At 40.4% G+C, this 14,536-nt stretch overlaps 1 protein-coding gene across 1 annotated transcript in view; it reads right to left on the bottom strand.

The window, feature by feature from the left end:
* Nucleotides 1-14,536, bottom strand: part of LOC309545028 (putative ATP-dependent RNA helicase DDX60) — a 496,323-nt gene that overhangs the window by 61,215 nt on the left and 420,572 nt on the right. Inside the window, exons 33-34 of the mRNA XM_082244135.1 lie at nt 12,690-12,831; nt 2,377-2,498 (exon numbers count right to left, since the gene is read on the bottom strand). Of these exons, the coding sequence (XP_082100261.1) occupies nt 2,377-2,498; nt 12,690-12,831 (264 nt within the window). The remainder of the gene's footprint in view (nt 1-2,376; nt 2,499-12,689; nt 12,832-14,536) is intronic.

The following is a 14,536-nucleotide window of genomic DNA, read 5'->3' on the forward strand; positions in this document are numbered from 1 at the left end:
TGCAGGAGGTTCCGCCTGACGAAAAGAAAAGTCAAGGACAAGAAGAGAAGGTTTCTGATGTGGAGGAGCAGGATGCAGGAGAAAAATGTCCCAAAAGACAACGGACAGAAGAGAAAATTCATTGTGGTCAAATAGATGCAATGTTCAGAGTTTTATTGGGGCCTCATGCAGAGGATTCATCAGAATCGGCAATAATGAGCCTGGATGATGAACTTCATCTCTATTTGAAGGAACCAGTAGTTGACAGAAGAAGTGATCCTCTTCAGTGGTGGAAAGAAAATGAAGCAAGCTACAAAAGATTTGCTTCTCATGCTAGAAGATACCTTTCAGCTCCTCCTTCCTCAGTACCAAGTGAGCGTGTTTTTAGTGAAGTGGCAGAAATTTATGAAAAGAAAAGAAGCCGTTTAACTGGTGAACATGCTGAAATGTTATGCTTTCTGCACTATAATATTGTTCTACTTAACTGGGAATATTGATTTGAAAGTGTAGCTAGTCTATAGTAGTGTCTGTCCACCAGTCCACTGAGTCTGTCCAATCCACTGTCTAGCTTGTGTCTATCTTTTTTTTCTAACAGTCAGTGCAAAAGTGATAGAAAAAAAAAATAGACATAGACAGTGGATTGGAGTCAGTGCCAGTGGACTACTGCTGCAGTAGAATGCCACTCACTGCTGCAATAATTTTAAATCACTACTGCAGTAGTGCAGTAGTGATTTAAAATTATCCCAGTGAGTGAGTGCCCTTCTGCAGCGGTAGTACACAGTCCAATCCCTGTAGTTGTTGCCTTGCTTTACTTCTAGCAGTATAGCACTGACTGCAGTAGTTGCAGTGAGTGCCATACTGCAGTGAGTCCTCCACTGACTCCAATTCAATGCATTGTGACATGTGTAGCTGTTGCCTTGCTTTTCTTCTAGCAGTATTGCAATGACTGCAGTAGTTGCGTGCCATACTGCAGTGCAAATAGTACTCCACTGACTCCAGTCCAATCCACTGTGACATGTGTAGCTGTTGTCTACTTGCCTTGCTTTTCTTCTAGCATTATTGCACTGACTACACTGCAGTAGTTGCAGTGAGTGACCTACTGCACACAGAGGTAGTCCTCCACTGACTCAGAGTCCAGTCCAGTCCAATCCACTGTGACATGTGTAGCTGTTGCCTTGCTCTTTTTATAGCAGTTGTGCAGTGTGTATGTGTATTTTATGGTGTAGCTGTTGTTGTTGCCTAGTTTTTTTTCTAGCAGTTTTGCGCTGACTGCACTGCAGTAGTGAATTACATTTTTTTTATATTGCAGTGAGTCCACTACTGCAGCACTTTATCAGATGATGTGAAATGCAAAGCAAATGTCCCTGCAATTGAAGTTTTCATATCAGTTTTTATGCAGTTAAGGTGTGAAGGAGCACTTAATGTTAATAAATAAAGATTAACATGTTTGTTAAGAGATTTGTGTCGAAATTTGTGTTTTTTTTGGGAAAATTATACATGACTGAAAATATCGGCCAATATTGGCCAATACCGATATGCGATCGGCAAAATATCGGTAACTAAAAAACAATATTGGTCGATCACTAATATATATATATATATATATATATATATGTGTGTGTTTTGTTAGGTGGTTTCTGGGTACGGCTGATTGCTTTTATTTTTTTTATTGAATTATAAGTAGAATAAACCCCACAATGAAGAAAATAATGCATTTTTGTCTGACACAATGGAACAATTCTAAAAGATGTGTCACCTCTGGATTTCTGCCTGCATAGTCAATATTTACAACACTCCAACAGCCATGTAGCTGCTTGGCCTGCTATTGCAGCAGTCTTAGCCTTCCTGGTGATGACCAGTGTCTCATCTCTGTTCCCCAGTCCTGAATTATAATTATTGAAACAAAATACTAATGTACGGTAATGACTTTTAATTATTTTTTGGAAGGTAAGTGCTTTACTAAAATGTTTTACTTCAAAATCTTTTGATAAAATGTAATGATGATATATGTTGGCTGGCACTCATTCAAAACAGAAAATGTTTTCTTCATGGTCAGTAATAATTTGGTCATAATGTGTTTACCATTACATCATAATTAATACTGGGATTAATGTGTTATCACACATAATATTCTTTTAGTGTAAACTGATAAAATAGAAATCTATGGGTGAGAGCAGATTTTAATAGACACCACTGGCCAATGGAAGGTAACACTGGAAATAGAAGTGTCTAATGAGTACATGAACATTGCACCCTGCACAGTACATTGTTTTGCAGTCGAATTGTTTCCTGATGATATCCTACTTTATGATGTCTATGTTGCTGGTAATGCCCTTCCTTGCCACATGCTCTACATAGCAGCTGTGCGAACAGTCACAAATATTTTGTTTCTCTTACCTTTGACTGACAAAACGTTCCTTTAAGTGAACGACTGCACGGTGGTAAATATGATCTTCCAAACAGGTTTGCCAGTATCAGAACCAATGTTTGCATTACAGAATATGGAAATTTTGTTGGGTCTAAATAATAAAAGATAGACAAATAAATGTCATCATTAAGCACTAACAAGCTATTACTATGTATTTTCCTAATAAAGCATATTTAATTACATTTCATAAAATTTTAGTCAGTGACTAACTGAAGGTATACTACTTGTAAAACTGAATTTTGGGTTGAAGACAAAGTTACCCAGCAGTAGTTCTCCTCCACACTACAAAAGTAAGCTGCTAGTTTTGTCAGGGGAATGATGAATAACATTAACATTAATTACTTACCTTTTTCCTTGTTCCCTGGCAGCAGGGGTTCTGCTCCGTCTGATGGTCCTGAAATATGGCAAACCCTTGGGGTATTTGCGTACAATGTAGGACCTCTGGAATCGAAGAGCTATAAAATGTAGCTTTAGGGGATTAATTGAGGATGCCCCCAGGAGCATTGATAAAGATATGTATTTCACTTAATAAAAATAAACCTAGACAAAAAAAGCAGTTAACCTTGGCAGTGATTAGGGGACCCAACTACTAGGCTAACTTTTTCTCCAGTGTGGCCTTCGGCTTTATTTAGTATTTGTCTGTATAACAGTTAGAAGCAGTTTGAAGCATTGGAACCTGTAGTAATCTCTTCTAAAAAAAATAAGGAATTGTGTCAATGAGAGATTGGGGCTCTGTCAGATCTGGTTATTACTATAAATATAGAAGTATTCAGCTCTGAACCCTAACCTATTGCAAAAAAGATCAGCAGCTAAGCACTCAAAGGTAATCCTAAAAACCTTCAAAGCAATATAAAACAACAAAGTGCAGCACAATCTTAATAATCTAGAAAAAATTGTAGTGCATAAACACTTCACATAAGTCCAAATGCAATATAGTTCATATATCCACATAAAGTGGTTTCAATAGCAGGGTACAGGACAGTGTGGACAGTCTTTCTTATAATAATAAGAAACCCGGGTACTGGTAGTTGTAGCATGCAAAACAATTCCAAGTGCTTGTCTCCCACCACCACAGCTCTCTCTGCCTCTCACCTCCAAAGTAAGACCCCACAGGGTCACCCAGCATATATACGTACAGACACTAGCACTGGATCCTCCTCCTCTCCAAAGGGTTCCACACGAACTTCCTCCGCAGCAAGATATATAAAAGGAAGGACAAGATCTAAGTGCTCTCTGTTTACATCTGGCTTTTATTTGAACAATAAATAGTTGCACTTACATGTTATGAAGTAAACCAAAGCATATAGACATCATATCTGTAAAAGCAGTGAGGCCGGCATCTCCCTGCCGCCTCTCTCTGCCTTCCGGGATGGCCTCGGGTCACGTGACTTCCCCCGTACGACCTATAATATATAGGTCGAACTTCACGGGCGCTCCATGTGCGAGTCAGTGAACATGTCAACAACATCAAAAAAGGCTTTATCACCCATAGTGTATCCCGACACTTTAAACATTTTCACCAAAAGAATCCAAATGGATTAAAATTTTGGGGGATAGAAAAGGTGAACCGACACTGGATAGGAGGAAATTATATTCGCCAATTGAGCCGCAGAGAGTCCTTCTGGATATATGAGGCTAAGGTGTTAACGTCATTAGGATTCAACGTGGATTTCGATTTAAACTGCTTTATCTCTGATAGATAATATGTTATGTTAGAATATGTTTAATTTTTTGTACTTGCGTTTTTTTTTATCTTAATTTTTAGTAAATTGTGTGTTTATAAGATTTTTATTGTATTTTATGTTTTTATTTTTATTAAATTAGGGCTTTTTTAGAGTATTTTTAGTATATGTGTAAATTAATGTGAGTAATGTTGAGGTTGGAATATCTCTGCCACCTAGTGGCTGCTTCTAAGATGGCTGGGGTCATTGTTGGCTAATTATTTATCCATACTATCATAGGTATAGGATAATCTAATATAATTTTTTGTTGACGGTTCTTTTTTTGGTCATTTACTGATCTATTTTATAAATACCTATATTAGGCTTTTTTATAGACTGTCATTTAAATTTATGTGAACCATCCCAGGTAGTGAGGAGATTTGTCCATATATTTACTGATAAAACCGCCTTCCTATCCGTGCTGACTCCCCTGTGGGGAGGAGGAAAGTCGTTTCCAGGTAACTGGGGATGCTGTCCTAGCATGGGGGCGGAGTTGAGGCATACAAAGCCGGGTCCGTGTTATGCTTCCCTATCCCTGCTGACAAAGTCCCGCCTACTGCAAGGACGTAACGCATATGGGGGAAGTCACGTGACCCACGGCCATCTCGGAAGGCAGAGAGAGGCGGCAGGGAGGGGGATCCAGTGCTAGTGTCTGTATATATGCTAAGTGACCCTGTGGGGTCTTATCTTGGAGGTAAGAGGCAGAGAGAGCTGTGGTGGTGGGAGACGAGCATTTGGAATTGTTTTGCATGCTACAACTACCAGCACCCGGGTTTCTTATTATTATAAGAAAGACTGTCCACACTGTCCTGTACCCTGCTATTGAAACCACTTTATGTGGATATATGAAGTATATTGCACTTATGTGAAGTGTTTATGTACTACAATTTTGTTGTTTTTAGATCTGGTTATTAGGCACAAAAAACAGAGAGCATACCAAAGGGTATTTTCCAAGATCTCTTTGGAAAGGAGGCACAGCATTAGCTCGCTATTAAAAATGAAAGTTAATAATAGTAATGGATAAATAAATAGTTATTAAGTGTGCGTTTTCTTCTAAACATGGACATTCTGCAAATATCTGATCTATCCCCCCACAAACTCTAAAGCTGGCCACACCTGCAAGGATCTGATAATTTTCCTGGTCAAGTGGCATTGACTTTTTAGCATGTCTGATAATCTCTTCATTTCAGTCAGAACTGTTGGTCCTTGCTTTATCAACGTGACTGAATAAAAAATTATATATTATGAAAAAAACTGGGCATAGATGCAGATACAGTGCCTTGAGAAAGTATTCGGCCCCCTTGAACTTTGCAACCTTTTGCCACATTTCAGGCTTCAAACATAAAGATATAAAACTAATTTTTTGTGAAGAATTAACAAGTGGGACACAATCATGAAGTGGAACGAAATTTATTGGATATTTCAAACTTTTTTAACAAATAAAAAACTGAAAAATTGGGCGTGCAAAATTATTTAGCCCCCTTAAGTTAATACTATGTTGCGCCACCTTTTGCTGCGATTACAGCTATAAGTCGCTTGGGGTATGTCTCTATCAGTTTTGCACATCGAGAGACTGACATTTTTGCCCATTCCTCCTTGCAAAACAGCTCAAGCTCAGTGAGGTTGGATGGAGAGTGTTTGTAAACAGCAGTTTTCAGTTCTTTCCACAGATTCTCGATTGGATTCAGGTCTGGACTTTGACTTGGCCATTCTAATGCCCCATACACACGTGCAGATTATCTGCAGACTTTTGTCTGCAGACTTCCTAAAACCATATAATATGAGGTCAAACCTAAACACTTTCAATTTGTATGCAATCCGGCAGGCCCTTGCACTACATAGAAAAGGTAAGTCTGCAGACAAAAGTCTGCAGATAATCTGCACGTGTGTATGGGGCATTACACCTGGATATGTTTATTTGTGAACCATTCCATTGTAGATTTTGCTTTATGTTTTGGATCATTGTCTTGTTGGAAGACAAATCTCCGTCCCAGTCTCAGGTCTTTTGCAGACTCCATCAGGTTTTCTTCCAGAATGGTCTTGTATTTTTCATCCATCTTCCCATCAATTTTAACCATCTTCCCTGTCCCTGCTGAAGAAAATCAGGCCCAAACCATGATGCTGCCAACACCATGTTTGACAGTGGGGATGGTGTGTTCAGGGTGATGAGCTGTGTTGCTTTTACGCCAAACATAACGTTTTGCATTGTTGCCAAAAAGTTTGATTTTGGTTTCATCTGACCAGAGCACCTTATTCCACATGTTTGGTGTGTCTCCCAGGTGGCTTCTGGCAAACTTTAAACAACACTTTTTATGGATATCTTTAAGAAATGGCTTTCTTCTTGCCACTCTTCCATAAAGGCCAGTATTGTGCAGTATACGACTGATTGTTGTCCTATGGACAGAGTCTCCCACCTCAGCTGTAGATCTCTGCAGTTCATCCAGAATGATCATGGGCCTCTTGGCTGCATCTCTGATCAGTCTTCTCCTTGTATGGGCTGAAAGTTTAGAGGGACGGCCAGGTCTTTGTAGATTTGCAGTGGTCTGATACTCCTTCCATTTCAATATTATCGCTTGCACAGTGCTCCTTGGGATGTTCAAAGCTTGGGAGATCTTTTTGTATCCAAATCTGGCTTTAAACTTCTCCACAACAGTATCTCGGACCTGCCTGGTGTGTTCCTTGTTTTTCATGATGCTCTCTGCGCTTTAAACGGACCTCTGAGACTATCACAGTGCAGGTGCATTTATACGGAGACTTGATTACACACAGGTGGATTCTATTTATCATCATTAGTCATTTAGGTCAACATTGGATCATTCAGAGATCCTCACTGAACTCCTGGAGAGAGTTTGCTGCACTGAAAGTAAAGGGGCTGAATAATTTTGCACGCCCAATTTTTCAGTTTTTTATTTGTTAACAAAGTTTGAAATATCAAATAAATTTCGTTCCACTTCATGATTGTGTCCCACTTGTTGTTGATTCTTCACAAAAAATTACAGTTTTATATCTTAAGACCCGGTCCACACTAGCGCGACTTGTCAGGCGACTTGTCAGCCTGACAAGTCACGCTCCCTCGCAGTCCATTGACCACTACAGGACCCGTTCTAATAGGAGTGACACAAGTCGCTCCGACTTAGAAAAAGGGTCCTGTACTACTTCGGGGCGACCTCGGAGTGACTTGCATAGACTTCCATTATGTGACATCCATGCAAGTCGCTCCGAAGTCGTGGTGCATGGCAATGCACAAGTCGCCCCCGAAGTGGTACAGAGTCTTGTCGCCTTAGTGTGAACTGACTCTTATGTTTGAAGCCTGAAATTTGGCAAAAGGTCCCAAAGTTCAAGGGGGCCAAATACTTTCGCAAGGCACTGTAGACAGTTCCACAACAAATGATGATTCTGTGCTACTATCTCATGGTTTGTGGGAGATCAGAAAAATGGCAAGCAGTGACAAACTTATAGTTATCGTAGTTATCGTAGTCTAAACAGCTGCTATGGGACCTGGAGGTGGGAGGGGACCCCTTAGTTGGGAGGCTGTTAAAACAAATTCATGTTCAACTCCCCGCAGAAATAAATGACACAAATGAATGCGGTCCTGCAATTATTAATAAGTCGACCACTATGCAGTGTTGTTTTAATGCAAGCAGAATTTGACTTGGTATGAGCCTCTTGCAGTCTACTGTACAGACTGTACAGCAGAACTCAGAGAGGTAGGAGAAACAGAACAATAAGCCAGTCAGGGGTGCTGCAGGGTAAAGGGCATGCTGAGTGTACAATGACAGAGAGACGAAGATGTAGATTTCCAGACAAACAAAGGCTAAAAAAGGAAACAAGTAAGTGCTGAGCTCTGCAGCACCATATCTGTTTTTCAATTTAGGGTTTAATAACACTTTAAATGTTGTACACTTAGATGATAGTGCTTTAAGGCCAAGTTAAGGTTCAAGTCAACTTAAAAATTTAAATGGTTACTTACATTTATAAAAAACTAAAATTAAACTGAAGTTTTGTTGCAAATTATAAAATAATAAAATCAGGGTGCAGAAAGTCGGCAAGGGGTCTATGTATAAAAAAAAATTGTTGGATGAATGTAGCAAGCCTTTGTCTAGCCCTATAAGCTTCATCTGGTGGCCATAATAAAATCTTTTTCTGAAATGTCTCAATCAGGCAAATACTGAATTGTGGCCATGAGTTAGCAATTATAGCAAATTATGGCACTAATTTGTGAGGGCTACGCAAATGCTTGTGACACATTTTTTATACATAGACCTCTTTGTTTTCAATGTCTTAGGCAGGCCATACATTATACATTTTATATTGAGTGTATACAGCGTTGATGTGGGATTGCCCCCCGCAGAGGGCTTTTTTTTCTGGCTGTATGTCGGAGACAGTGTGGGAGGAAATAATTATCTGCGTGTACTGTACTGTGTCTGTACAAAGCAGCCAGAAGGGCGGCCGCAGAGTGATCATAGGGCGATACAGCTCAGAACACCAGCTGCAGCTTGAAAGAGTGGAAGGCAGAGTGCAATTCGCTCCGCCTCTCCATGCAGTGCAGACTGGAAGGTCATTTTGGCAGCAGTCAGCTCAGCTGTGTGGAAGCGCTGCGAATCGATTATGTGGGTAGCCTGTCCTCTTGACTGACTGCCGACCGTGCTTACTGCGATTGTTCACTGTGGTCAGGGTTTTAGACATTTTCAGGTGAATTAATTGACAATGCTGCTGATTGGAGCTGTGCTGTGCCTGTCTCTTTGCTGGCTAGGGATGTTTCTTTGATGGATTGGACTGTCTCTTTGCTAGACAGACATGGCTCTGTTGGGCTGTCTCTTTGCTGGATTGGGGTTGTCGATTTGCTGTATGGTACTGTCTCTTTGCTGGATGGGGCTGTCTCTTTGCTAGATGGGTCTGTCTCTTTGCTGCATGGGGATGTCTCTTTGCTGGATTGGACGTGTCTCTTTGCTGGACGGGGCTGTCTCTTTGCTGAATGGGGCTGTCTCTTTGCTGGACGGGGCTGTTTCTTTGTTGGACAGGGCGGTCTCTTTTCTGAATGGGGCTGTCTCTTTTCTGGATGGGGCTGTCATTTTGCTGGATGGGGATGTCTCTTTGCTGGATTGGACTGTCTCTTTGCTGAATATATGATGCTGTCTCTTTACTTGATTGGGTTGTCTCTTTGCTGAATATATGGGGCTCTCTCTTTGCTGGAGTGAGCTGTTTCTTTGCTGAATATATGAGGCTGTCTCTTTGCTGGATTGGGCTATCTCTTTGCTAAATATATAAGGCTGTCTCTTTGCTGAATTGGGCCATCTCTTCCCTGGATGGACATGTCTCTTTGCTGGATTTGACTGTCTCTTTGCTGGATGGGGATGTCTCTTTGCTGGATGGGGCCCTCTCTTCATTTTACTGCATTGCTTTTTAATAACAAATTGCTTATTAATTGCAAATTACTTATATAGCCCCCCAATTTATACTTGGTTCCCTGTTCTATAAGGGGGGGAGTTCTAGGGGTGGGTAGGGTGCGGAGACAAGCGTGGCCTAGAGGAGGAGGGTGAGTTTTTGCACCTTTTCTCTAAGAAATAAAGCCCTGCGAAAAGCTTTTGTATTCTGACATTGGGGAGCCTTCCCCGCCATCAGAATACACAGATCAGTGTTGCCAGCTATAGATGATAGCACTGATCGAGTGAAAAAAAAACGACAGGCTGGTTGTATACAATTCAAATGAGAGATTGCCTTGTGTGGAACCGGCCTACCCATAAATGGAAAAAAATTTGTCCAGTCCCTACTGAATCCTGCTTTAGTCAAGCAAACCTAAGAAAAAAGTATGGACACAGTATTAGTCTGTTGGTAAAGCCTGCTGCACTACAGTGAGCAGAGAAAACAAGCATAAGGGCTCTTTCACACGGTCCGCCTCCGTAGGCGGATCCGTGTTGCTCAGCGGGGATCGATCCGCGATCCCCGCTGAGCCGGGCGGATGACAGCTCCGTCTCCGCTTGCAGAGCGGAGAGGGAGGTGTCTCAGCCCCCGCTGCCCTCTATGGGGGATCGGATGAGAGCGGACCGCTTGTCCGCTCTCATCAGATCCGATCCAATCCGATTACTGAACGGATGGAAAAATAGGGTTTCCATCCGTCCAGATTTCAAGCACAGGATCGGATGCGGATGGCAGCGGGTGTCAGCGGAGATGTCTCCGCTGACAACCACTGCCCCATAGAGCTGCATGGAGGATCCGATCAGATCCGCCTAAAAAACTGACAGGCGGATCTGATCGGATCGCCCGTGTGAAAGAGCCCTTACTGATTACAGAGCTGTTATTGTGACAATGTACAGCAGGTGGTGTGTCAAACTGTTGCAGAGATTACTTCTCTTAAACAGCATGGCACTTTCATTCATTTTAAATGGAACATTTATCCAATGAATTATCTGATTGCCTTTAGGGACCAGGAAGTATATTTTTCTCCTTTTAATCACTTATGGGCCCCCTTAATGATCAGGCCATATTTTGTGATTTGGCACTGCATTATTTTAACGGACAATTGCGAGGTCGTGTGACGCTGTACCTAATTAAAATTGATGTCCTTTTTTTTCCCACAAATAGAGCTTTCTTTTGGTGGTATCTGATCACCTGTGAGATTTTTATTTTTTGCGCTATAAACAAAAAAAAAGAGCAACAATTTTGAAAAAAAAAAAAAAAACAATATTTTTCACTTTCTGCTATATAACATTGCCAAAAAAAATGTAAAAATCTAAATTTTTTAACATTTTAGGCCAATTTGTTTTCTGCTTCATATTTTTGGTAAAAAAAAAATCACCATAAGCGTATTTTGATTGGTTTGCGCAAAAGTTATTGTGTCTAAAAGTTACGGGAAAGATTTATGTAATTTTTATTGTTTTTTTTTGTTTTTTGTTTTACTAGTAATGGCTGCAATCTGCGATTTTTAGTGGGACTGCGACATTGCCGCGGACAGATCGGACCCCTAACTGTCATTTTTGACACTTTTGGGGGGACCAGTGACATTACTACAGTAATCAGTGCTACAAATATGCACTGTTACTGTAATAATGACACTGGCAGGGAAGGGGTTAGCACTGTAGGTGATCAAGGGGTTAAATGTGAGCCTAGGGGAGTGATTCTAACTGTGGGGGGGGGGGACGTGGCTTGGAAAATGATCACAGAGACCTGTGCTCCTATATAGAAGAATCACAGGGGCTCTATGATCATTCCAGGTAGAAGAACAGTCAGCTGTGTTTACAACAGTGGGGGAGCGGGGAACGATCGCGGGTGTCAGGCGGCGATCCCCATGCATTGGAGTCCCCGCTGCCGAGTGGCGCGCGCTCGCCCCCTAGCTGCAGGCGCCCGTTGGTTTGCACAGGAGGGCCGCACTGCCGCAGTAAATAGGCGGCAGGCGGTCGAGAAGAGGTTAAGTAAACCATATTTAAAAAGTTTTTCCTTCCTCTGGCAATTGTATACACCATATTTTTTTATTTGCTATATTTTATTTCTACAAAAGTGGAGATACTTTTTAAGTTACGCATATGTAAATTCTAACAATTACTTTCCTTTATTTCCTCCCTTCTCATCTGTTAAATATACTAGAAATATTATGAGCTGATATCTGTGCTCTCTTCCTCTGTGGACAGTTAACATTGTTCCTAGCTATCTCTGACTACAAAACACTTTCCCCTATGTTTTAATATGTGGGGGAGGTGTTATACAGCCCTAACACACTCCCTTTCTAGGGTGACAAACCTTCTCTTTATGGATACAATACCGTTGTCACCCTAGGACAGGAAGTTTGTTCCTGGCAGGATCCCCAGGTAAAAATAAAGGAGAAAAAAAATGTGAAAAAATGCAGCCACCACTTTTATGGAAAGGTGAACTGAAATACCTTCACTTTTCGTTGTTAAAGCGGAGTTCCGGGCACAGAAACCATTTTTCAATAAACATACCCCCGGGACAGTCAGGGCTAGCACATTCCACAATGGCTAGCCTCTGATCTGTCCGGGTTTGCACTTACCTGCAAGAAGAAATACTCACTTATAAAATTTCTTCTACAGCGTTGCCATCTCTGTTGTGGGCAGCTGAAGCCAGCGCGATCCTCTTCTGTGTCCTCTTCTGTGTCTTCTTCTTCCAGAATGCGCCTGCACCGGCCCCTCTCGTCACTTCCGGTGTGACGCCGCATTCTCATTGATTCCTGGGAGCGATGACGTTCAGCTCCCAGGAATCATTGCAAACCGGAAGTGACGGCGCGGGCCGCGGCCACAGAGGGAGGAAGTGGAGAATAGGTGAGTATTTCTTTCTACAAATACAAGGTGAGTAAAAAAAAAAAAATAACTCTAACTATCCAATTCCTTTTCAGGTGAAGACGAGCAAGCGGATGGGCACAAAATCGATTAGGTCGATTTTGTGCCCGGAACTCCGCTTTAAGTTTAGATACTCTTTAAGTTGCAACCATATGGCTATTTCATTTGTGAGCAGTTATACCTGATGAGGTGCCCATTGAGTATGTATCTATTCAGTTGTATCTTTTCAGAATTTTCATAAAGTAATGTGATTTAAAGAAACTGAAAATGTACCTTCGGGAAGTGGCTTACACAGCTGATGAAAAAGACCTTTTTCAAGAAAAGCGACAAATACAAAATTGGATGGCTCATGATAATGTAGATGGGTAACAAGTCCTGTAAATTCTGTGGGATAACAGTCTTGATTCAAATACCCCTATCAAAAAACGAATAACAGATATATGAATAAGTATTTATAAAACAAGACTTTGCCAAATACAGATGCAATATTGTAGCAACCTTGGATTTATAGAAAGTATACAATTGCAGTTCATGTGCTGATTATAAGCTTTGAGGAATACAGTACAGATAATGTGAACTGAGTTCCATAAAAATCCTACATGGAATTATCTGAATAACAGAAATGTGACTATTTAACAAAATTTATCAATAAAGTTACAGTCATTGCATCTGTTAATGTACTTCAGTTTGCATAAAAATGCAACAGAATTATCACAATGTTGAGTTTCACGTAATAAATATGCAAACTGCAGTCAATTTGTCACATTATGCAAAAGTTTTGCAGATTTGCTAATTTGTTGCAATTTGCCCCAAAAATACAGCTAAAATACAGCATTTTTACCAAACTCGCTGGAAAAGGAACCCATTCCACCAAAGTCACGAACTGTATTGGATAATTTGAGCACAAAAGCCCCTGCACTTTGATTTAGATCCAGAAGATTTCTTGGACTAATTTATTGTCACTTTTTATGGACTTTCAATTATTGCACATTCATTTGCATCATTGTTTATTTATTGATTTGTCACCATCACAAGATATACATTTGAATCATATTTATATATACAACCTTATACTGTCATAATAATGTATTAATCTACTTATTCTTCATTGATTGCACAATATTTTTTACTACTATATTAATTTTATATTAATTTATTTATATCTATTCTTCTATGTATTGCACTAGTAATATTAGCAAGCGGTGTAGATAGTCTCTACATTTGACTATTTCTGACAGACTGCCCCTGTGCCCTCAGTGATCTCCTGCCTGACAGAGGGCTCTCTTTACTGGCCCATATGTAGAGTGTTGGGCGGAAACTACCCAGGCAGTTTCCATACCTCACCGCAGCTGGGATCAACCCTCTCTGATTCCTCAACTACAATTGGTTTAAGGTACTAAAACTGTTGGGTGGATAATTCCATTTATGTTTTTCTCATTAAAAAGTTGTTGTCCACCAAAACAATTTTATCAGTAAGTTGGGCTTTATCTCCCCCTCAAGTAGTTCCTCTGGAAATATTGGGACAACTGTAGAATGTTTTTATATGTTTTAGTTTTTTGTTTTGTTTTTGCTTTTTGTTTTGTTTTAATTTTCTACAGATCTTTAAAATCATTTTGAGCTACCTAAAATGGCATTCTGTGGATACTTGCAAATCTGACACATTTTAGTACACAAAAATCCTCCAGACTAACTACATTTGAGGCTTTGTGCCTGGTAGGTCCTTCTTGCAAGGGACTACTGCTGGATATCTATAAAATACTGCTAGTCATCTCCATATTCAAACACTCGAAGCTGAAATTTGGAAAACATTTTGAGTGAATTTACTCTTAAAAATCTGGTAAATCATTTAGTCACAAGTTTTCAAAAGCTTCAGTTGCACCCTCTATTAAAAAAATAAAATAAAACAGTATAAAATGATGTTCATATTGTATGGCATATTGCATAGCTAGAGTGGTTACATCACTATACATGTATTTTTCAGAATACTAGGGAGAGCGAGAGAGCAACACTGAGACTGCAACTGCTGACTCACTTTTAAATGCTAGTTGCCTGGCTCTATCTTTAGTGTCACAATGAGTCATGAATATGTAAACAGGACTTCTAACTTAACTTGCTGTATG

This window comes from Pelophylax lessonae (genome assembly GCF_965119305.1).
Source record: "Pelophylax lessonae genome assembly, chromosome: 1".
In the NCBI taxonomy this organism is placed as follows: domain Eukaryota; kingdom Metazoa; phylum Chordata; class Amphibia; order Anura; family Ranidae; genus Pelophylax; species Pelophylax lessonae.